Source organism: Gallus gallus, chromosome 4 (assembly GCF_016699485.2).
Source record: "Gallus gallus isolate bGalGal1 chromosome 4, bGalGal1.mat.broiler.GRCg7b, whole genome shotgun sequence".
Lineage (NCBI taxonomy): Eukaryota > Metazoa > Chordata > Aves > Galliformes > Phasianidae > Gallus > Gallus gallus.
The window spans coordinates 283331-307779 of record NC_052535.1 but is presented as its reverse complement, the minus strand read 5'-3'; the positions used below and the strand labels follow the sequence as shown (position 1 = coordinate 307779).

The 24449-nt window shown below is 47.3% G+C and overlaps 1 protein-coding gene across 3 annotated transcripts; it reads right to left on the bottom strand.

The window, feature by feature from the left end:
• On the bottom strand, positions 1 to 24449 carry GPR83L (G protein-coupled receptor 83). 3 transcript variants are annotated; one of them, XM_046940302.1, is made up of 7 exons: positions 22302 to 24449; positions 17171 to 21439; positions 15976 to 16043; positions 12059 to 14234; positions 10222 to 10347; positions 8474 to 8607; positions 1 to 7961 (listed from the first exon to the last, which is right to left on the bottom strand). In XM_046940302.1, exons 4-7 carry the CDS (start codon positions 12434 to 12436, stop codon positions 7340 to 7342), a joined length of 1260 nt encoding a protein of 419 aa, XP_046796258.1. In that variant the 5' UTR covers positions 12437 to 14234; positions 15976 to 16043; positions 17171 to 21439; positions 22302 to 24449; the 3' UTR covers positions 1 to 7339.

The window sequence follows — 24449 nt, the reverse complement described above, 5'->3', positions numbered from 1 at the left end:
GGTGGATCCTGGCTCCACCCCTTCCATCACTCAGCTACACTGTGTGCACCTGAGCTCCCCTGGGCTGGCCCTGCCTTCCCCCCCAGGTGCTCCATCACTGCTTCAGGCCATGACTCAGCATTGCCACTACATCTGTAAATGAACAAAATACATTAAGAAGGGAAAAGTAAACCTGGGTCCAGGATGCTCTAATATAAAAATAGCAGGGCTCCACGTGAAAGGTGAACACCATGCCCTGCATTGCCTCAGCTGGAGAGGTACTGGGGCTATCTCCTCAGGTAGTCACAAAGAGGCTGTGATAACTAGGAGGGAAAAATGTTTTAATAGACCAGGAAGGAAGAAGGAGGTTCCTTTCATTTAAGAAATGTTGGGCCATGAAGAAAATGGAACTGACATTTATACATACAGAGTAATTCCTGCAGAGCTGAGTACTTCACAGTGTGAGTTTCCTAGAGTGAGGACAGAAGGCAGCACGTGTTGCTAGGTACCTTGCTTCAGGAGCTGCTGTTAAAGCCCAGTAGAGTTTTGGCAAATTAAGGAAGGGGAAAATCATACTTAGTTGCAGTAGTGACCATGTCAACAGTCAGACTGCAAAACTGCAGAGAGTAAAACATTAAAATCCTTCCAGGAAGAAACAGACATCCTGGGGCAAAGCTGAGCTTTGCTCCTCTTCTGTTAAAAGAGAAACCACAGCTGAAGTAAAAATACCCCTTCAACTTTCAGTCTAAGCCGTGAGCTGTGCAGGCTGAGCCATCTCCCCTTGGGACAGCAAGCAAAGCAGAGCTCAGCTCCAGCCACAAGAAGGGGATCCCAGAGCACCTGAAGCTGCGGCTGGAGGCACAGGGCACAGCAAAGAGCCTCAAACTTCAGCTAGCAGCTGGACCCAGGCTAACAGCACACAGTTCCTGACTCTCCCCAAATACAGGATGCTTCCCCCAAATTCCTCTTGATATCTCTCACAACAAAACCCCCAGGAACATGGTCCAACATCCACTCTTTGGAGCTTCCTAAAGCAAGCCCATCATTATCAGTCTTCCTGCAGGGCAGGAGAACCAACTGAGGACATCAGAAGAGAGGCACAAAAGAATGGGACAGAAGAAATTGCTGCATAAACAACCTCCCGTTCCCTGCAGGCAGAGCGTAGCAGCTCTGCCACCTGCTGAGAACAGAGCAGGTGCTGGGGAGCTATGGGAGGTGGGGGCTCATGGAAATGAGCTCTGGGTGACTGAGTGGTAACACCATGCAGCTTGCTGGGGTGCATGCAGCTGCACCTGGAGAGGACTGCCACCATCTCAGCTGGCAGCCATCAGAGTCATAGAGTGGTTTAGGTTAGCAAAGACACACCTGATCATCAACGGGCTTCGATTCCTTTCCTCACCTCATTTAGCAGCATCCACAGCCTCAGTTTGCTGCCAGCATGTTGTTAACCTCGGTGCACATTTTGAGTTTGGGACAATAGAAGCCCTCATTTTTTAAAGTAATGCACCTCAATTAACCAGACACCGCCTCACCTGCTCTGACACAAACAGGTGAGTGTCCCCTCTGGGCATGAGCAGCTGCTGCACCAATGGCAGCCTCCCCTCCTGCAGCAGCATCCACATCCCTCCTGCTCCAGCTTTGGTTCCCCACATCCTCAGCAACGCAATGCAAAGCAAAGGGGGAAAGGTGGCATCCACACCCCCCAAGCTTTGCACAGCTTTGGGCACCAGAGGAACACAGCACAGCCAGCCCTGGGCACGGCCAGCACCTCCCACTTGGGTCCTGCTTTGAGGAGGTGAAAGGACAGTTCTGGGATGTTGGCAGAACTGTTCCTTCCCATAAAGGAACATAAAGGAAGGCTGCCTTCAGCCCCTGTGCCCTGAAGCACCACTCTGCACAAGCAGAGCAGCCGGGTTGAGTGGCTCGGAGCAATCTTGTTTGGCCAGTACTTCTGAATTTATCAACTTCCAGCTTTTCCATGACTTTCCTCTCTCTCCATTCATGACTGAGTACCAACACTGTGAGGGCAAGCTCTAAGTATTTTTAAAAGCATCCCATGAATTATTTTTTTTCCTTTCAGATAGAAACGACGAAGGAGAGGAAAATAAAAATGAAATATATAATGAGAATTGTGTGCTTTGTTCTTTCATTACATTTCATCTGAAAGCTGTAAGGATTTTTGTGCCTCATGAAATGCTGAAACTTTCTCTCTTGTACTGATGTAACAAAGGAGCCCAACAGGTGAAGGGCGAGATGTGGCCCCAGGCTGCAAACGCAGAGCAGCTGTGCTGCTGGGCACTGCACTGCTCCTGTCTGCCTGTCAGTACAGTGACACACTGAGACAGACAGCACATCTGTGGGAGGGGACGGAAGAGTGAATGGCACAGAACAGCAGCAGCACAGAACAGCAGCATTCAGCACTTCAAGCACTCCCAGAACTTCTGCAAACATGAAGCAGTTGCTCTCAATATTGAGGGTGTGTAGGTTTTAGTGAGCTGTGGATGTGATTTTTGCTGTGCTCCTTCACAGGAGTTTTACCACTGCATTAACTCAAAAGAGACAAAGTTTATGTCCTTGACTGTCAGCTGCTAAAACAAGGGAAAATGGGGCTTTGATGGACGTGGTAGGGGAAGCAGGGTAAGGGTAAGGGTAAGGTTTGTGCCCTTCATTCTGCTTCTCTCAAGGCAGCCCAGCCTCCAGCCTGCAGCATCACCCATCCCCTCCTCTGATGAGAGTCATTGCTCTACTTTCCATTCCTCCACAGAATTTTCTTTAGTTACCCCTTTTTTTTTCAATGGTTCCCAGCAGACAAAGGCCATGTCTCTGTTCTGATCCCTTCTGCACATGTGCTCAGCATCCTTTCCTCTGACAGTGAGCTGAGGGAGGCAAACCTTGCACACCTTGGGCTTTCCACATGAAAAACACGGAGTCTTACGATGTTAAGCCTGAGGTGGAGGACATAGAAGAAGAGTGGACAGAAGTCCATTCATGAGAAGAAATGGAGAAAAAAGATGGCACAAAGCAGCCTTCAGAGCAGCAATCAGACTTTGGCAGACACTGAAAGAGGAAAAATACATGTGGGATTTCTGTTTGTTTTAACATCCCCAGGGCGACTGTTTTGCAATCTCTGGCTTTTGTGTATATTTAGTTGCAATATTCTAACTAGCAAATAGTCATAATCTGGAAAGGAGAGGCACTGCTGGAGGACAAAGGCCGATGTTGTCAACGTTTGGATCAACTTCACTGGAACTTTGTCACCTACCTTGTGGTTTTCTGGAAGGGCCCAAAGGATTGGACTCAATGAATCAGTGTTCTTTGGCTCTGAGCTTTAGCTGAGCACCGCAATTGAGACGTCAGGTCTATTTTTAGCTGTATTTTTAGAATAACGAACGGCTCCTAAAATGCCCTGAGACTCAAAAAGAATGTGACAGTGGCGCTCAGCGGAGCTTGCTTGCAAGTGGTTTGTTTGTTCATTTGCACAGTACCTTTTTATCCCAGTGTTTGCACTGAGTCACATTTCCTCTGCCCACTGTTTCCTTGTAAAAAGTAGTACAATAATGAGGTACTCTTTTGCTAACTTAGCATTCAGCGCAGGCCCAGGAAGTTAAGCTTCTCTATTGATTGTTTTCTATGGTCGGGAGCACAAAAGGCTCTGCCGAAGTCTGCCTGCCGGCCCAGCTCGCTGAGATCCATCAGCAAAGTATTTGGAGCATAATTGCTTCACTTCCTTTGCTGACCTGCGCTATCACTGCTGAGAACTCGCGTTCCACTGTAGTTATCTGCCTGGGCTGCATTAGGAGCTCGCAGTCAGGATACCTTATCTTATTTATTTTAATGCGTCCTTTTAACTTCGACACAGAACTCCTCACGCACGCATTATGTCTGAAGCCCCGCGGATCAGTTCCAGGGCAGCGGGCAGCGCTGCAGAGCCACAGCCCTGGCGTGAAGGAGCGATCGGAGCCGAGCACAGCACGGACACGGACACGGCGTCCGAGCTCACGCCGTATTTCTGACGTCTAACCACATCCCGACGTGATTTTACAAATTCTCGGAGAAGTCCTTCACTCATCCTATTACAGAGTTACAGAAAAAGCGGCGCTGTAAAGAGATGTCTGAGTGCACGACAGCCTCATTCCTTCCCGTTCACAGCAGCCCGAACTGACCGCACCCACGTGCCGCGGGTCGGGGCTGCGCGGCGCTGCGCCCGTGGGAGGGGAGCGCGCGGAGCGCCGCCGCTATGTGGGAAGTGCGGTGCGGAGCCGGGCGCGCCCAGCCGAGAACGCTGTGTCACAGCGCCCTCTAGCGGCCGAGCGCGTCAGTGTGGTGTGGTGGCGCCCCCTGGCGGCCAGGCGCGGCGTCGTCCCGCCGCTCCCCGCAGCGCCTGAAGCGCGTGGATTTCCACGGTGTACTTTGCTCTGCTCCTGCCCTTTTCCTTCCGTGAAAAACAAGAGGACGGACAACTAATACCTCGTCCTGATAAGAGAAAATATGTTGATTCTGTGTACAACTCTTTCAACAAGGTAGCTCACAAAGCAGGGCACTGGGATTGACCAGATGAGCTGGAGTTTGAATTTAGGCAGCAGTGCTCGCAGCAGAGCAATACTGAGCCCTGCCAGCTCCAAGGCAGCTCCTCCTTCTCCTGTTGGCTGAGAAAGAGCAGAAGAATCATGGAATCACAGAACCATTAAGGCTGGAAAAGCCCTCTCAGACCACCAAGCCAAATCCATCCCCACCGTGCCCACTGACCACGTCCCCAGTTGCACATCTCCACAATTCTGGAACACCCCCAGGGGCAGTGACTCCACCACTCCCTGGGCAGTCTGTTCCTGTGCCTCACCACTCTTTCAGAGAATGAATGTTTCCTAATACCCAACCTTGCACAATGTGAGCCATTGTCTCCCACCATAAAGCAAGAAAGCAGGTGCTGATGGGGAGCCCACTTCACTATCTGTACTGACTAAGGCAGGAAATGATACAGCCTAGACCAACACCTAATTTTAGAGATGTAAAATGGGATGAGCCGCATTACTTCCATCTGCTGCCAGGCTCCACGCTTTCAGGTCTAGGCAGGTTTTGACAAGCTGCTAGACAGACCACGGGCCAGGGTGGGTGCTTGGGCTGCTCAGAACCCATCAGGAGGCAGCAACCACCGGTCCTCATCACCTGAAATGATAATGCAGGATAAAGCCATAGCAGCTGCATAAGCCACACTTTCTGCGCTCATCAGGAGGTATTTGAAATGTCGATGGGGGAAAATGGTCCTTACAGGGGGCACTGACCCGAAGGAAGTGCTTTGGTCACTGCCAGACCTGGGAGTGTTGCAGAGCACCCGCAGAAGTTCTTTCTGGGCTGCAGCAAATGTTACACTAACCGCATCCAGTGGTAACTGGAAACAGTATTTAGGTCGTGTGCACAGTGCTACACGAAGGGCTTTGACTGTCAGTATACTCTGTAATTGGGTTTTGGTTCTCAGGACCACATGTATCTTTGGATTTTGCATTAAAGGATAATAGTGCCGGAAGCAGTTCCAACACGCGCTGAGGTGAGGTCAGTAGCACAAGTTACACGGAGAGCTGAGCCTAGTTCATCCTGCCTGGATGAGCCTTCCCGTCCCCATCCGGGTCATTTCCTACCAGCCCATCAAAGCAGGAGGGAAGTGGGCGTGAAACAAAAGCACTGTAAAAAGGAGGAGAGTTCACTTCTCACTCTATTTTCAATGAAAGGGTGAGAAAATTGCTTCTTGAGATGCTTTTAGAATGGGAGACAAAAGTCCTTCGATCACTGCAGACCTGTTTAAACACTTACAAAGATGTTGATCTGATATTAGGCGATCTCCTTTGTGCTAACCCTCTTCCAGTAATCGCATAGGAGTGTCTCTGGGAACACTCTGAAGCTTGTTGTCGCTGTTTAGTGATGCTAGCTGTTGGGCTTCTCAGTGGCTGTGGTTCAGAAGCACTCATTAACTCTTAGTATCTCAGCTCTGGGTTTTATGGAAGCTTTTATGTGGATGAGACCTGCTTCATTGTCATCCTCATTTATGTAATACTTCCCTTGGGGAATAAGGTGCAAAGTGAGATTTGCATTAGCAAAACATACAAAAGTTCCCTGCAGCCACAGACCATTCTGTGACGTTTGAATTGGCAGCTACCTGCACTGGGCAAACAGTTTTTCCCACTTGAAACATCTGCTCTATTCCTCATCAAAACATTCTGGGGTAAATCACAGAAAACCCGTTTACCCTTGGACCACTTCTCAGCAAGATAATATTAAAAATAAAAGAGAAAAAGGGAAAGATTAAGAGCCAGCACAGACACTGCAGAGGGCGATTTTCCATTCCATAAAGCCAAATAATCTTTTTCTCAGAAAAAAATAATGGGTTCTCACTTTGTCATGTAAAGCATTGGATTCACTCTCACCTTACCAGACACTGACATCTGTGCCAACAATGGCTTTGTGACAGATTGGCCTCGCTTGTATAGGAAATAGGATAAGATCAGGGAGCAATTCTCAGGTGTGCGTCAGTGACCAAGAATTCAAAAAATGAACAAAACGTACAATGAAGGAAGGTCACCGGTAGTTTTACCGGCTTCACAGTTACCCAATCAGCTCACCATTACTCCAGTAGCAAACTCATCTCCTGCACAATTAGCACTGGATCACTTAGCAATAGCAGCAATCCAAAGCTGAGCCTGAATTCAGGTTACCAGCCCAACAGGTTCACAGCAGCGTGCAGGAGAGGAAGCTGACCTCTGCAGTGAACCTACAGATCTCTTTTTTTCACAGTTAAAGTGAGAATCGCCCTGCAGGGGTGAACACCTCTCCCCACCCCCGGTGCTTACATACTTACGCCTCCCTGCGCATCCCTCTGTTCCTCAAAATAAAGGCCTGGGGTCCATGTTGGGGTGCAGGTGCTGTGTCAGTGCTGAAAATGAACCAAATTAACAGGCCAGGTCTGGCAGCTCCCAATGGGATAACACTGCTATGTGGCTCAGTTGGCACCTGGAGGTGAGGGCACCTGTGATCCCAGGGCCAGGCACGGAGCCACACAGCCCTGAGCACAGCACTGCCTGAAGTTGGTGAGGCTTCTGCTTGTGAGGATTCTTAGTCAGGTTACACAGTAGGCATGTTATCAGATGCCTTATTACCTAGGGGGAGGGCATGAAGGTTTACAAACAAACCCTGTGCCAACTTTTTCAGCTTCAGATTTTAAAAACTGTTTATCTTAGCATTATAGTGCAGGCTTTACCCATTCAAAGTGCAGCATCCTGCTGAGCTGCTGCCACACCGTTATCACTGCTGACCAACATCTTAATTCCCCCAGCTGGGACAGACTGTATGCTGCCCAGCCATCAGACTGGGGTTAGTGTTCTGCCACAATTGGCTGAACGCTGGATATGTCTGTCTTGGTAGAATTCCTTTGGGATGGTGCTGTTTTCTGGCAGGTGCTGCCTCTCTTGTGCCGGCAGCTCTCAAGCCAGGCTGGCCTGAATGGAGGGGAAATGGACTGCAGGGCATGGCTCTGGGCTGCGCTCCTCCGCCGGCACACACACAGCAGGGACTTCAGCTCAGACCTGAAGTTCTCATTCAGCCAACAGTAAATGAAGGGATTGTAGCAAGTACTGCTCATGGCAAACCAGTGGAAAGCGAAGTACAGAGCATTGCTGCTGTGGATGGCTCTGTAGGAGATCAGCACCACGTAGCAGTTCAGAGGGAACCAGCACACTGCAAACACAATCACCACCACCATCAGCATCTTCAGTGTCATCTTCTTCTTCCTCTGATGGGCATAGTACTGCTCCATGGTGATGTCCCCAATGGCATTTCTCAGCCAGAGCTTCTTAGCCACCATGGTATAGGTAATGGAGATGACAAGCAAGGGCAAAACATACAAGAGAACAAATGTAGTCAAGTCCAAATACTTCCAGAAAAGGTCAGCGGGAGGAGGGAAGCTGGGGAGGCAAACCGTTCGTATTGTTCTGTTCCTGGGGTCAGAGAGAGAGAGCTGTCAGTCCCACCGCACATCACACAATGTATGGAGGGCACATTTATACATCTCAGTAAAGGTACAGGCAGTAGAACTCATTCAGTAACATGGGAGAGGGCTTCTTCTGATGGAAAATTCTACATTAAGTCTGAGCTTTGGCCTCAGTGGAGATACTTTAAACATATCCTCAGAAAAAAATAAATGAAATATTTATCCATACTGGCAATTGTGCCCTCTAATGCTGAAGACTATCTCTCTTCTGTGCCTGACTCAAATGACTGTGCTGAACCTCTGAGCCAGCATCAACCAACAGCAAGCCTGAAAGCAATTTCATTGATTTTCATTATCCATTCCAGAGAAAGTCACCACCCACTCCAAGCCAAGGGAGGCTTCTCTGCTTCCCCATACCTCCTATTCCAGTAACTCAGATGGAGAAACGTGCATTAGAATCTGCGTGGCCTTGACTAAACTGAGTACATCATATAAAAGAGCACTCCGTAAACGTCTTACCCAATATAAAATCTTGTCAGGGTCTGATAGATGGCATGAGGCAGGGAGAAGCAGCTGGCCATAACCCAGATGATAATGATGCAAATCCCTCCTTTCACCATGGACATACGTGGCTTGAGGGGGTGCATGATAACCTGCAGAGAACAACCAGTCCAGCAGATTTAAAGTGTGTCCTCAACTGATAAAAATGAGTTTCAGATTTCAGAAAAGAAAATGCACCTTTGTTTTACCCACATCCAGCTGAGAGCATCTGACACTGAACAGCATGCATGCCTTCCAGAACAGGAAGGCACACTCAGACATTAAACGTGACGGAAGTTGAAAGCCAGGAGTCTGTTCTGGTTTGTACCATGGGGAGCACAAAATGTCTCTCATTTACTACAGATCTCAAATACAGATGGCAGCTGTGGTACTCACATTTGGCATTTGGTGGACTTGCACAGCAATATGACATGGTGCTTGAGAACTTTATAGTGCCATGTAATCTTTGGCTAACACAGCACTAATAAACTTGAAAGCTGGTCTCCATGTTCAGCTTGTCCCCTGCAGTACTGGGTACGGAGAGGTGGAGTGCAGTGTTTGCTGCTGAGGAGGGCTGTTTTCCAATGTTTTGGTCACTCTTTCAGCAGCCCCACACTGCAGTTTGAAATGCTGTGTCAGCTCTGCATCCCCAGTGTCACAAGGTGGACAGAAGGGTCTGGTTTTATTGCAGTTCTGAGAGGATAAAGTCTGGAACATTCAGTGAGCAATGCAAGTGTGACCTGCTGCTGTTATCCCAGGGCCCTGAGCAGATACACACGCTCAGCACCACTGCAGTTTGACTTGAGATGTCATACAAGCCAGATGAGCATTGAGCTCTGGTGGACTACAAATGAACACATTATGCAATTAAGTAACAATTGAAAACGGATCTGCCATGTCATCCCTGTGATGTCTTGGCTGATAAACTCCTTGGTATTTTTTGCATGCCTTTTCTAATCTCATTATAAATACCTGCCTAACCAAGCTTCTGTAGTTCCCCTGGAGCACGTCTGCTCTGCCACCTCTCACGACTAACAATAATTCTAGAGGCAAGAGCTGCTTTCTCTTTGCTCAGCAATGTCCCCTTACTCCTGTTTGTATCTCCTTGGACCCTGCTGGCTAACTCCAGTTCTGGGGAACTTACTGCTCTGGATTTAACAGCACTTCTTGTGTTTGCTTGTAGCTAAACCAACACTTCTTAATGTATAGTCGTGCTTGGCCATTAACAAAGAATCTACTAATTAAAATGCATCATTATCAGAATTTTCTTCCAGGAACTGCAATGCCTGTAGAATGAGCAGACTACCCAACTTTCTGGGGTGGGAATGGATGATCTATGCTCCAACACCAGATGGAGCACATCCCAGGCATTCGGAGTGGAATCAGTTACTATTTTAAACTTCTCTGTGCCATTTGTTGTGCTTATCAGTAATAGCCATTACTGCAGGCTCCAGCACTGCAAGAAAGAATACCTTGCAGACTGCCCTGGGCTGCCTCCAGTTGGGTTTGGGATATCCCCGGGGATGGGAACTCCACAGCCTCTCTAGTTTGACCACCATCATCACAAAGAAGCAGGATTTTGTCCAGCAGCATGAAAGCCAGAATCCCTCAGCCCCAATCCTTCATTCCCAAGACAACTCAGGTTTTCAGGAACTGGAACTTGAAACCTGAACACGTATCTCCCTACCTTCTAGCAAACACAGCTGTTAGGTGTACCACCATCGTACCTGGTGACGATCCAGAGCGATGGCAGCGAGGGTCAGTACGGACACATGGACAGAGCAGTACTGCACAAACCGGCTGATGTGACACATCAGCTTTCCAAAGACCCACGTACTGCTTACAAACCGCACCTGAGGAGCAGGCAACAATGGATTAGAACTGTGCATTGTCTGAAGGGTTGCAAATAGGCTTCCTAGGAGCACTGTAAGGAAGAAACGCCATGATAAAGTTCCCACAGGTTCAAAACTCAGAGATAAATTTGTGGAAGAAGAACTTGTGGAGGGGTTGGGATGGAGCTGGTGCTCTGTACTGGGAGCATCCCCAGCAGCTCGTGGCCACTCAGCAGGGGATGGGGATGGCAGCGTCACGCTCTGCACTGATCTCTAAGGCTGGCCCCCTCTTATCACTTTGTTTGAGATACATCAACACCAATTTCAAAGGTGACAGCTAGCTTAGACAAATGGAGGGAAAATTTCCCCTCCAGTTGAAAAAGCAACTAACGCTTTACTAGGAAATGAGCCCTCCTCATCGATCTGACCTCTGGTGCCCACATTATCTGCACCAGGCATGAAATCCCACTGCTGCTGAGGAGGGCGTGGGGAGTCTGAAGCCCAAGAGTACAGCAGAAAGGCTCAGTGCCATTCCATATGGATTCCTGGAAGGCACTGCTTCTTGTGGCTCTCCTACAGAGGCAGTTATTCCAAGTACCTGCTGTTGTTTTGCTCCCTGCACACACGTTGCTGTTCCTTACTGCACAGCATTTAATATAACTCATTCTGGAGGCAGATTAAGCTAATTTGAAATAAGGCACATTTACTGCAGCACACACATCCACACAGAAAATTAGTCAAGACTAGCTAATACTTTCAATTTATCTACCATTTTAATTCTAATTATGTTCCCGTAGAGACAACTCAGTAACAATGACTCTGACAATGAAACTGTAGCAATGTTCTCCTCCTCTAAAGTTGATGTAAAGCTCTTTTCTAAGAGGGATTACAGTTACTTAATTACCTACAGCCAATATGTAACCATTGTGCCAACACTCGCACTGTCCCCTCCCTGAACAATCCCAGCAGAGCAAAGCAGAGAAACCCCACCAAAGAAATAGGATTGGTTTAAGAAAAGGGGAATTCAAGTCAGCAACATAGGGAGTGCTTCTGGAAGGTGTAAGAGAGCCGTGGGCAGCTAGGGCTGGGGAGCACAGTAGGAACACTTAGGATGCTTAGGAACCAGAGGACTTTGCCAAACTCAGCTACACAGACAGTCCTGCACTGCATCGCTTGTAGGCAGTGCAGCAGCCTATTCTTCCCACCTCACTCTGTTTTTCTCTTTATGGCTACCATTATTTAGTGTCTGGGAGCAAACAAAGGACTCCCAGCTCTGGTCAGAGGCGCACCGAGCTGCACGGCGCAGCGCAGACCTCACAGTTCCCCTGCAGTGCTCTTCACAAGCAGTGACTCTGTCTGCATCGTTTCCATAGCAAATCAACAGCTAATTGTGCCTTCAAGTGCTAAACATATCCCAGCTCCCTTCCCCACTAAAGCACAAGCAGGACCCCCCAATATTTTCCCCATCCTGGAAAGGGGAGAGTACCAGGAGGGGGGCCCTCCCAGCAGGCTCTGGGACATGGGAGCATGCAGCACCTGCTCTGCACCAAACCCATATCTGCACGGGGGGAGCTGGGGAGAGCAGGGCACAGCACACAGCTTGCCCAGGAGATAAGAGCAGGGGGAAAGAGCCGATACAAAGTTCTGTGTATGAGCAGGGTGCTGATGTATGCATGCACACACCTCCATGCTCCACGTCCCCCCACCCCGCAGAGCCCTGCCCAGATCCTACCAGTGTGAAGGGGGTGTTGAGGACAGTGATCATCACATCAGCCACGGCCAGGTTGACGATGAAGAGGCTGGTGGCAGAGTGCATCCTCTTGTTCTTGATCACCACGTGGCACACCAGGGTGTTTCCAAAGAGGGAGATGCAGACGATCACTGAGTAAGCTATGATCAGCAGTGCCTGCACCGTCCTGCTCTGGGATTCACCCTCATATTTGGTCCCACTGTCAAAGTCCCCCAGGTCTTCCAAGTCCAAATCACTGTGGAAGAAGGACTGATTCGGAAAGCTGTACCGTGTGGAGAGGAAGCTCCTGCTGGTGTGATTCTCTGCTCTCCAGAAGGGTTTGGAGATGTACTGCAGAGGGAACCACATGCGCCTGCTCATGGCTCAGGAAGCGCTGCCCCGGGGCCAGCAGCACGTTTCTCTGCCCTTCTTCCTGGGAGCTCAGGTGCTACAGTCAGTGGTTGCAGGGAGGAACATGCATGCTTGCACTATAAAAATATGCCCTGCAGTTGCAAATCACATAAAGGAGTTGACAAACGGGTCCTTCTTCCTGTGCTGATTGTGCATCGGCTGTGCTCCAGGACTCTCCAGGTACTGCTCTTCTTTTTCAGTCCCATACATCCTGTATACAGGAGCTGCTTCAGATGCTGAAATATCCCCAAACACTTCCACTCTGTATGTAGGAGGAAATCCTAGAGAAGTTCTCCTTTCTGGTACTGTTCGTCTCTCCCACAACTTCTCCTTGAAAAAATGCTTTATTGCTATTCCACTGTCCTTCACCAATCAGCACTGCATTTCCTAACAGTTTTCAGAGCTTATCAGAACCAAAAAAATACAAAGGAAGCCTTTCCCGTTTCTTACCATCCACAGAGTATCTCTGAGCTATTCACTGGAAGCAGCTTTGCTCAGAGTCTGAGTGGTCCCTGCTTTCCTTACTATATATACAGCCTGCCAGATGACACACTGCATATGAAATAGCCAATAGTGTATCTCCTCCCAGCTCACCCTGAGATGGATTGCAGCCCCACAGACAGGTGATTGGAGTATCTGGCATCCACAGATTCTAGGAGAGCAGCAAAATACAGAGAGATGGATGTGCCCTTATCTTCCCTCTTTCCTGTCTTCCCCCCCCTCCTTTCTGTGTACCCAGCACAAAAGCTTGGTGGGCTGCAGCCTCTTTACTAAATTTCAGCATCTTCCTTTTGCTGCCTTCTAGAGCTTCTGCAGACAGAGACTATCTGAAGTGTTCTGCCTCGGGTGAGCTCCCCGCTTTGTGCCTGGCACTGTCTCCTTCACGATACCCCTGTGATGCAGAGCACATCATAAAAACTGAAATACAACATGGAAATGAGAGCAGAAGTTCCAGGATGCTGCTGGGTGTCCGCAGTAACTCTAATGCAGCTTGGCCAGCTGGACACCGAGGCAGGGTGGGAGAGCAGGAGCAGAAGGGCAGAAACAGCAAGGGCAGGAATCCTTTGTCTTCTTCCCTTCCTCTCCAGATGAATCCACCTACAGAGCAGCGCCATCCTCTAGCTCAGAGCCCTGTGGCCAGCAGGTGGGCCACTGCCAGAGCAGTGTCAACAGTCGGGTTTCATGCTGTGCTGGAGACGAAGGCAGCTTCACCTTTCTGGTAGACTCGGCATCCCAGCACTGTCTTGGCAATTCTTAACACCTCTGGCCATTCAGAATGTCTTTTGCCATGAGTGTTCTTGCTGTATGTCCCGTCACTGGGACTGAGCCCAATGTGCAGCTGTTTCAGGGCGTGAGCATACAGGGGGCTGCTGCAGCTTTTTCCTCTTCACTTCTGCTCTGTAAGGGCACAAATCCACCCAGCCAGGATGAGGTCAGCTGTCACGGGCACATCACTGCCCGCCTTAGTTCCAGGATACCTTTCATGTGTCTGCAGGGACTTTTTCCCATCTCACAAACATCAGCCACATAATTCAGCAATCACCTTCACTGTACGTTCTGTAGAAGTGCCCAGGGTCAAGAACACTCACTCCTGCACCTTCATTTAAGCTAATTTTAAAGAAAGGGTTTCAAAAGATATGATTCATCTTCATTACCAGACAGTACAGAACTACATGCCAAAAACTGATAGTTATGAAGCCTTTCTCCCCAGATCCTGTTATCACAGTCTTAGCAGCGTGCATTTTTAAGTGCTTGTTCCTGTCCACTCCTGTGAAGATTTAAAGGAAAAAAAAGAAAGAAAGAAAGAAAACACATTAAGATGCCTTCATTTCCATAATTCCTTTTCTCAGTAGAAGGATGTAGATACTTGAATTCAGAGAGGAGTAAAATAGGTGTAATTCTAGTGTAAGCAGAGGTGTAAAAGAGATCTCTTCTTTACCCTGTTGTGCACTGTGGTGAAACAAAACCAATCACAAATAACTGCCTGGGAGGGGAGAGGCCAGAGCCAGATACAATCACTTTGTGCACTCACAAACCAGCACTATCCATCACCAAGGATGGCCTTGAGCCCTGGACATCATTAGTTTCATTATCAATGGATTTCATTAACAAAGACCCTTCTTCTAGCAGATGATTCTGGGCTTCATCTTGTAATTAGCCCTGCTTGTTTAATCAAGAGGAATAGACAGTTCAAGAGACAATTTATAATTCTATTTTCAAGATTTGCACAAAGAAAGCCCAGAGGCAGCCAGGACATCACCTGGCAGATACATCACTAAGGGCAGACACCCTTAATGGTACTGCAGGTACATCCCAGTGGCAAAGCACTGCCAGGACCACAGAGGGGGAAGTCAGCAGTGCTGGGGGCCCAAAGTGAAATGAATTGATGGTGATATCTTGTACTTCAACTAGGAAGGTTCTTCTATTCTTGGATGATGCCAGTGGGAGCAGTCACAGCATTTACACAGATGTGGGTCTGCAGATGAATTGTTCAGGGCAACTGAAGTCCCAGATAGCGATATCTTCATTCATTTCTCAATATCATGAAAACTATTTTAATATACATAACCCATTTATGATTTTTGCATCAGCTGTCAGGATCGTGCTTGGCTGATGAAGTCAGAATTCAATGACAAAAGTGACATTGTGTAACAAGCTTAGCAGAGGGAAAACGCTTTCATTACCTGCATAATGAGCTTGCAAATCTGCATAAGATTGTCTCTGCAGGTTCCTACAAGTTATTCTATTCCATATTTGTGAGGTATGTAAATACTTTTTAATTCAATATGAGAGTGATACTGAATATACAAGGCCACTGCATTAGATGGTTTGCTAGTTCCAAAGTTCCTACCATTCTCAACAGGTGCATTTCTCTGCTTCCCAGCTGTGCACCTATTTCTCTACAGGCACACTTACTGGTGCTGGGTATGGGCCTCCCGCAGCACATGAGAGGTCATGAGAGCTGCTCCAGGTAAAGCTGCTCACACATTCACAATCTGAGCCATTTCCCCCTACCTCAGGACATACAGCGGAGAGCAGCAGAGAACCACAGGGAGTGGGCAGCATCCTTAGGGCACCACCCAGCGTCCTCAGGGCACAGCAGTTCTGGGTGTGAACCCAGGTGGCTGCAAAAGCCAATCAAGGACTTCTGGTTTGAAAGGGAAGATGTCTGAGCTCTGCAATTTGGAGCTGAAAGCAGCTGGGGAAGATGCAATGTTTCATTGCTTGAGTGTGGACAAGAGGGAGAAAATTCAACCATTACATTTCTTAAGTCTAAATGATAAAAATTCCCATCAATGTGCCAATTGCATCAGACAGCGTACTGGAAAGTTGCAGTTCTCCAGAGATGCCAACAGTTTGCTCTTTTGTTTTAAATACACAGCTTGGTGAAGGAGCAGAAGCAATCTGAGCTGTATACCAATCCCTCATTTCTTTTTCCCTTTACTCAGCAGCTGTGCTACAAATAAAAGTTTGAACAGTCCTTGAAAGCTCTGGTCTGGGATTCTTACCTTGTATATTTGCTTTAATGTCCTGAGGATGCTGTATTCCTCTTCATTTGCAGTGAGCAGTACTGCTTCTGTGAGTGAGAAATGGAGGATTAGCAGGCACAGATATCGTGCAGGACACTACACGGATGTGATAAAAGATTTCATAGACCCCCCAGGACTGATGATAATGGAGTGACTGCGAATTAAAGAACGCAGCTCTGAAACTGAGACATGCTGACAATTCAAAACCTCCACTATTTTTATGTAGAGGTGAAGAACAGATTCAGGCAAAGCGAGCAGTGCCATGAGACACACAGTGCAGAGCCATGCAGTGCACAGCAGTTCCACGTGAGGTGCTCAGCACCCAAAGCTCTGCGTGCTGCAGGGGACCCCTGGGGTCAGTCTGCAGTGTTTGGCAACATCAATTCTGGTCTGCATATCCCTTCACCCCCACTGACATTGGGCAGTCCTCTTCTTGTTTTCCTCTCCTGATAACTGAGACCCATTGCAGATACAATCTGGCTGCTACATAATTATTTTTAATTTACCAAGAGCAGACTTGTAGGCAAAATCATAAAATTTGCCACACTGAAATAATAACAGCTGCTAACATTTAAATTGGAAACACTCCCTGACAGCTAATTCCTTCTATTTCTGCTGATGGCAATAACACCGATGCATTCAGTGCAGACAGAGCTTATTTAGGAAGTAATAATTCTGCAGTCTGATCTCAGCTCTGCGAACTCTGCCATGAGTCAGTGCAGCCTCTAAATGTGTGTCCCTTCCACGTGCAGCACTCTGTACCCTTGACAAAGTGATTAATCTCCGACCCAGACAGGACCCCCCACTGACACCGCTAAGGATTCCTTCCCAATGCCTGCTGACTCAGCTCAGCATCCAGTTAATGCCACCTTCAGTGATGCAGGCACAAAACTAAAGCTCTTCACCCATTCAGCATCAGCTGAAGAAGCTGCCAGCAATGCCTTTGGCTCTCAGGACTGAGGTCAGACTGGAGCTGAGCCCCATCCCTCAGAAGGGCAGAGAGGTGGGGTACAGTCACAGAGCCGGGCAGAGGGGACTCTGCAGAAAGGAAAGAAATCAGACACAGAGGCCTTGAAGAGCATTCAGTTCCTGTGGCTGCTGTTGCCTGTGGTAACATACTGTTACCCTGCACAGTCATACCCAACATGGTGTCATACCCAGCGCTGTCACTGACCTGCCAGGATTCAACCTTCACAGCATGAATGGCTTTGCGCTCAGACCTAAAGTCTGCTGTAAAGGAGAGCAGCTTTCCATGCACTTCACAGACAATGGCCTGCATTATTTCTGCTTTGTTTCAGCTTCTGTCAGCTCCAAATTTCAATGAAATCAAGCGCAGTTCTATTTTCCCTCTTCTCTTTTCATGCTCCCACACTCAGGGTGACTGCTGGGTTCAGTGAGATCCCAGCACAGCCGAAGCAGATGACATGCAGGGACAGCCTGTGAATGCTGGCTCGCTACCCCACGTCTGGATGTCTGCAAAACCAAGGAAAATTATTTAAAACCATTGTGTACTTTGGGCTGTCACTTCTGAGGGAGATGGTAGAAAACAAAGCCCCTCTCTCCCAATAGCCTGTTCTTCCTGTGGCAGGGTTCCAGTCCAGGGAAGTCAAATCCCAGCTCAGCCTGCCAGTGCTCTGAGCGCCTTCCTGAAGCCCTCACACCCACTTACACCCACTTACTCCCCCTGGAGCACCCAGCAGAATGCTCAGGAAAATGACCCTCCACAGTGGGGACTCTTCAGAGCATCTCTGTCCCAGGGTTCACAGTCACTGCACATCCACTTCCATCCCTGCTAACAGGGCTGTGGAGACAAGGGCATTTCTTTGTGCTGCTTTTAAATTTATGTGGAATTGCTAGTTCCCCTTATTGCCAGGTTTGTCTATGATTTTAGTGGGGAAAGGCATATTATTAAGAAAACAAAAAACAAAAAAAAAAAAACATAAGAACCAACCCCCGAAGGAGAAGCAAAACTATCCAGAAAATCATCTTGAATTGAAGCAGAGTTCTGCTTCTGACAGCAGCAAACAAAGCTGAGCCAGACACAGGTCCCCTCACACCCAGCTGCTCAGCATGACCAACCAGAACAGATGAAGTGTTGCTATCACAGACTTTTGTGTCTGCTCTCCCACCAGCTTTTACCTCACATTGCTGAGAATTACAGTGCTTGATGCCTCCAGAGCTGATAACTGCACCTCAGGGCCAAATTCAGCAAAAGAAGCCCTGCTACTGAGATCATCGTTTTCCTTTTATCCAAACCCGGGACTTGACGTAGGCTGCTCAGCCTTGCTGGGAGCACAGAGTGCAGCTTGCTTTGCATTTGGGGTGGGCTGGGGCTGCCCTCACCCAGCGCAGGCTGCAGATGCTGCACCAGCATCCAGAGGATGCAGCAATTTCTATCTGCTTACTCCTTTGAAGAGGTGGCATCAGCAAACAAAGAGAGAAGTTAATTGTATAATGGGAAGGTGCTGGGCTGCAAAGGCAGTGGGTGGAGTACAGCTTGTTCAAGCAGTAGCTCCAAAGAAATTGTCACTAATAACTTCAGGTCCTCCTCCTCGAGCTCTGCTTTCCTTTCAGAGAAACGACTTGCCTGGAGGTGAACGGGTGCTGCACAGTTTTGATGTCTTTGTTCACAGAGAAAATAAAATCCTCTCTGTGAGGAGCAATGGGAAAGAAAGGTGCTGAGACTGCCTATCTCCTCGAAGTGAGGTTTGAGCTTCTGTTCTCACAGCTATCCTGGGGAGCAGTGAGTTCATGGAGGGAGCAGAAGGGATGACCAGATGGGTGCTGTTATCCTGGATGTGTGCATAAGGAGCCAAGAACTACTTTCATTGCTGTGTTGAACCAGCCCTCCCCTGGTGAAGGCACACAGACATGTGAGCATCCAGAGCAGGGCCATGAAGGTGATCAGAGGGCTGGAACACCTCTCCCGCAATGACAGGCTGAGAGATCTGGGACTTTTCATCCACTCCAATCACTCTCCTGATCATAAGGCTGTTGTCACACTAGATGTGCCAGCACTGTTTCCAGAAAAATAAATATTCTGGAAATATTAAATATGTTAAATATTGCAACCCACCACTGACAGCAAATTATCGTAACTTAGGCTTTTTTCCACTGCTTGTACAGAGAGTTTCGATATTGCTCGGGTCCTTTGGTGGTATGGCTGCGGATGAGCAGCAGTAAAATTACATGATTGCCAGTGTCACTGCTAACATCTCATCGTTCAGCTGGCTGCCACCTCCCTGGCACCAGGCTGTGCTCACCAAACATTTCACAGGTCCCAGCTGGCTGCTCACTGAATAGCTGGTGAGCCCCAGGATGGACAGACACACTGTGGAGCTCTGGCACAGTGAGGGCATCCCCTGCCTTGTAAGGCTGCTGTAGGAGATACCATCCCTAGGCTGTCCCTCACTGGAGGCATCTTTTCCAAACAGCCAGGACTACAGAAGCAGTTATAGCTTTGAAGGATGAAGCATGAGATACATGGCCCAAAACAGTCTGTGGGAAAGGAAATCACAAGGGACTTAGGGAAGAGGATAAGGGACACTCAGTACCACACCTGTGCTAACTAGTAAGTAGAAGTGAAAAAGGGGTTTCCTTTTCCTTCTTCCCCAACACTGTGGGTTCATGGAAGAACGATCTGAATTCTCATTCACATTTTTTTCTATACTACTACTGCACATTTTTCTCATTCATCTCCAGGGTCATCTCCTGTTATGAGGTGCAGAGAAACGTGGTCACTGGCCCCGAAGACCAGGGATGTGAGAGAGACCCCTCATCCACAGTGCAAGTCCACATGCATCAGTTTGCTGCCCACTATAGATCTGAAGCTGCACTAGATTAAAACTGCTTTGAAGTTTCTGAAATAACAGAAATCCTGCTTGATTTTACTAACAGCTACAAATATTCAAAAGGAAACAAAAAGCACCACCAAATTCCTTTACTAAGTGATGCAGAAGACAGAAATTGAAAGGAAATGTGAAGCGAGAAGCTCTGAAACACTTCTGAGGGCTCCCTGGAGGCAGCTCAGCTCAGCCTCATCCAACTAGGGCTCATCTGCCTTACAGATCCTCCTACATCTCTTCTAGCCCAAACATCTCCCACTGGCATCCTTTAGTCCTTCTGATACTCCCAGCTTCTTTCAGTGGCTTTTACTCAGAGATTTTTTATTTTCTCTTTCTTGAAATATTTGTGTTTCTGAGGTTAATTTTTGAAACATCAATGATTATTCCCACTGATATTAATTTGTATTCATATTACAGGAAAAAAAAAAAAAGCCTTGCCTGCAGTGTCTTCTCATTTTCATCTGCACTTCATTCATTTCTCCTGCAATAATCACAACAAATCCTGAATTGCCCAGTGCATTATTTCCTCTCCTTAACTTTACTGTCACATCCATTGTGCTCACTAACATTCCAAGCTTTCAAGAACAAAATCCACACTACTACTTTCTTTCAAATTCAGATGCTCAAATCATGCTCATGAATGATCCAGGAGCCCCATATCTCCAAAAGCAGGGATAGAGGCACCACATGCTCCATAAGGCAAAAAGTGTAAAATGTTGATAATGGCACCATTATCAGACTGAGTCCTACCCCCAGAATAGCTGTCTGTGCTCCAAATGACTCGACTGGCAAGCAGCAATGTTCATTCTGGTGCTCTGAAACCAGGCACCAGCAAGGGTCTGTGGGCTGGAAGCAGCCCAGCAGCACGCCTGCACCTCACGTTTGTCCCTGCAGAGGTGTGCACACCTAGCTGCTGGCGCTTGGAGGTGGCTGCAAGAGGCTGCGGACCTCTCAGCCTGGATCTACACATCTCCTTAAGGAGGGGTCTGGATGAATGCCACTGCTGTGCCTGATCAAGGATTTTTTAATGACCCGCACCTCCTGCTGATCCATTTCAGAGTGCAGCCAAATTGTAGCTACAGCAGTAGCACAAAAAGATGTGCTATGATACAAGAATGAGCAAAAACCTCCTAAATTGCTTTCATATGCAAAATTACACAGCTGCTGCCTTCTCTGTCCAACATCCAAACTTCCAGTTGTTGTTTTCAAGGATCCTGCTGCCTCTTTCTCCTTTGCTTTTTGGGGAGGAGGAAGCCAGACATCCTACATTAGGTCTAACTCAGCTGCGCCAGCTGTACACCCACAAAAGCTTTCTCTTGGCTTCACACCTTCCCCCGAGCCCACTTGGGAAATTGTCCTTTTTCTAAGGAGTTACATGGATGGATTTTCTCCTCACTACTCAGCTGGTGCATTGCCAATGGCTTTATACTACCTAACCCACGTGACTTACAAGTGAGAGTGCAAAGAGTCCCATACCTCCTCCAACCAATGTAAGAGACTAGAGGAACTTCTTGATGTAAAATTTGCTGTGAATCAGTAGGGAGGCTGCTCAGCAGGAGCCATTGTGAGCTCTGAACCACACATTGTCCTGGAAGCACCTAACGTGATAAAGACAAAAGCGCTCCTAAAATTAGATGAAAGTTTGTTCGTTTTTCATTTTTTATTTTATTTTATTTTTTTAATGTTAGGCTCTTTGAAAAACTGAGGATTGAATCCCTGACAACAGGGCCCATTGGTGCAGGGAGGTACGTATTAAGGAAAGAGAAATTAGTGAGTCAAACTGTCCTGAAGGCTCAGCTTTACAATGCAGCTTGAAAAGAACCCGTGTGCCTTTAGAAAGAGAATGAAGTTTTTATAGTGTAATTCATTTCTTTAAAACTGGTGAATTTCAAATGGAAATGATGCTGCTGGGGCGGCAATCACCACGATAAGTAATTTCCTATAAGAGCTACAATTGTGTCTAGAAATTCAAGATGCTCTCAGCTTGGAAGAGGTGCTTAAAAGTAAGGAACTGCAGGATAAGAGAAAGAAATTAAGTCTGATATTGCATTACATCTTCCCCAGCTCTCAGAATTTGTAGAGATACAAGATCTCTGTGAAAGCTCCTGGATGGAAGGTTTCCAACACAGATAACAGCTTCCTACATTTTCTCTCTTCTGCTCTGTATTGCCATGGGTCATTTGGACTATGGAACTGCTCCTCAGATTGGAAGGACTCAGTAATTAAACAAACACAAAGTTCTTTTTTGTTGGCCTATGGTTTCTTTGTTCATCAATTAATCACACAGCCATAGCAATAGTCCTGAAACCCACAAGGAAAGAAAGAAAGAAAGAAAGAAAGAAAGAAAGAAAAAAACAAACAGTTTTCAGGAGTCAAAGATAACCTAAAATTCTTCTCCCCCAGAGAAGGAGGAAGAAACCCAAAGTGAGAAGAAAAGCAAAACCAGCAGCAGCCACCCACCTCCCAGAGAGCCGAGCTGACTGAATGCAGCACCTCCAGAGCTCCTCAGGCTGCCAAAAGAGAGGAGTTTGCTTTCAAATAACAGCCCTATGATTTACTGTGACACAGCCTCTCCTGAAGTCCAAACGCTTGAGGAGCTGCTTATCTTAAAGCAAGACTTCTTTCACAAAACAGTACCTTAATTATCATCTCCATCCAACAAGCACCTGGGACTTTGTTGAATGTTTCAGAACAAGAACAGCTGTGATTATACTGACAACAGAACAAGAAGCAGTCCCAGGAAAATAAATAAATAATAAAACAAAAATAGAATACAATACAGGCTGTGCTGCTTCTGTACTCTATGCTGGCACCAAGGAGAAGGTGAATGAAAGAGGAGCAATCTGCTGGAGGAACGTGGTTGATGTATGTGCTGTTTTTTGTCACTTTCCTTTAGCTCAGCTGAGATGAAGGCTCTGTTGGAAGCACAGGTGTAGCCTATGAGGCACCCCAGGAGCTCTAACGATGCTGAGCAGAGACTAAGCTGAAATTTGGGAAAACACACCTAATTTCTCAAAAAAAGACTTGAGCTGAAAAAGGTTATTCCTGTCTTTAGTCCCAATTCTGACCTCTTTGAAGTGAATGGCAGTCTTACTGTCTGTGCTTTCCAGCAGTTTCCCAGAGTTTTGCCCTGTGAAAGATCAAAACTAAAAATCTTGTTGGGAACAGGATGTCTCATTTCGTACATTCAAAACAACTGCAGTCCTAACACTGCCAAAGAAGGCATTATGCAGCTTACTACCAGCGCAGCTCTGTTGCACGTAAATCTTGCCTTCAGGAGGTATTAGGAATTTTAAATTATAAACAATGTGAAGCAAAGTAGACCTGGATCACATCCAAACTTCTCCCAAGCTGGGCAGAGGGTCCTGCTTCTGATGTTTTTTTCTGATACCCCTTCAGCCAGCTTAACAGAGTAATGCTGAAACTACCCTGAGATTCTTGAGTGAGAGTGGCTATAAGTGCAAAGTTATTGTTATCAGCAGCACCATCTTAAGTTGCTGAACCTCAGATGCTTGCACAGAATGTCTTCGTAATTAAATATTGGCTGTTTCTGAGTCACTTTGGAACATTTGCTGTGAGTCAACCTGAAAGAAAACAACAAGGCTCAGGAGCCTGCAAACAAAGGATGTCTTTTTCATCCTGTGACCTGCGGCTGTGCCTTGATATGTGTCAGAAAGTGCTCCTCTAAAGCAAATGCTGGCCACTGGAGCTGCTGGGAGGTAAAACAGCAATAATGGTGTCCTGAGCAGCTGGCCATGGTTTCAAGAAGATTGGAAGTTTCCTGCGTGCATGGAAAAAAAATAATAATCAGGGGCAGTAATTCTGCACAAACATTTGGCTTAGGAAATTTATTTGTTTTTAGTGCCATTTCTGTTATAGTGAATAAGCAGGCCAAGTGGCTGCAAAACCAGCCCTGAATTTCCAGGCTCCAGCTCGGCTGGTCTGTTACTAATTAGCAGCTTAGAGAATAGTGATCTTTTCTTCCCTCTGTTTTCTACACAACCAACTTCTCAGAGCTGAAACATAGGACACAGAAGGAATGTTGATGTCTGTTCTGAACACTTTGACAGTAAAGAAAAACATGTGTTGGAGTGTTTGTGAGGAGTGTTGGTGCAAAGCCAGATGTTTTGATAGTGTTTTGGGAAGGGCTGAACAGGGGACATCCAGGGCTATTGCAATGGTTGGACCCGAAGCAGCGGGCTGAGGTGATCTGCCACAAATGTTGGCAGCAGATGTTGGCTTGGAAGCCGGGTGCAGATGGAATTGAAGGGATTTCATGGATGACAAGTGGACAGAGTAGGGGCGGCTCCTCCTTCCCAGGATGGGAGTCTGCTTAGCAGTCACAGCATGGACCAGAATCCTCTGTGACAGATGCCATTGGATGACTTTCCCTAAGTGTTATTTGAAGGGTCAGTAACTACTGTGAATGTTACACAACCTTTTTGACTGTGTGGGGTGAACTGCAATTTGCTTTTTTCATGTGCTGGCTGCTTGAGTAAAATAATGTATTTAATGTTTATTTTCTGATGAAGCAAAAGCTATATTGAAAGAATGTATCTGATCAGCGATTCTAATTGGTGGTGCTCAGATGAAAAAGAGTATTTCCTC

Coding starts and splice junctions, on each gene's coding strand:
- GPR83L (XM_046940302.1), bottom strand. CDS start 12,436: ATGAGCAGGCGCATGTGGTTCCCTCTGCAGTACATCTCCAAACCCTTC. Junction 10,348..12,058: donor TCAACACCCCCTTCACACTG/GTAGGATCTGGG, acceptor CCTGCTCCTCAG/GTGCGGTTTGTAAGCAGTAC. Junction 8,608..10,221: donor TCGCTCTGGATCGTCACCAG/GTACGATGGTGG, acceptor TGTTCTCTGCAG/GTTATCATGCACCCCCTCAA.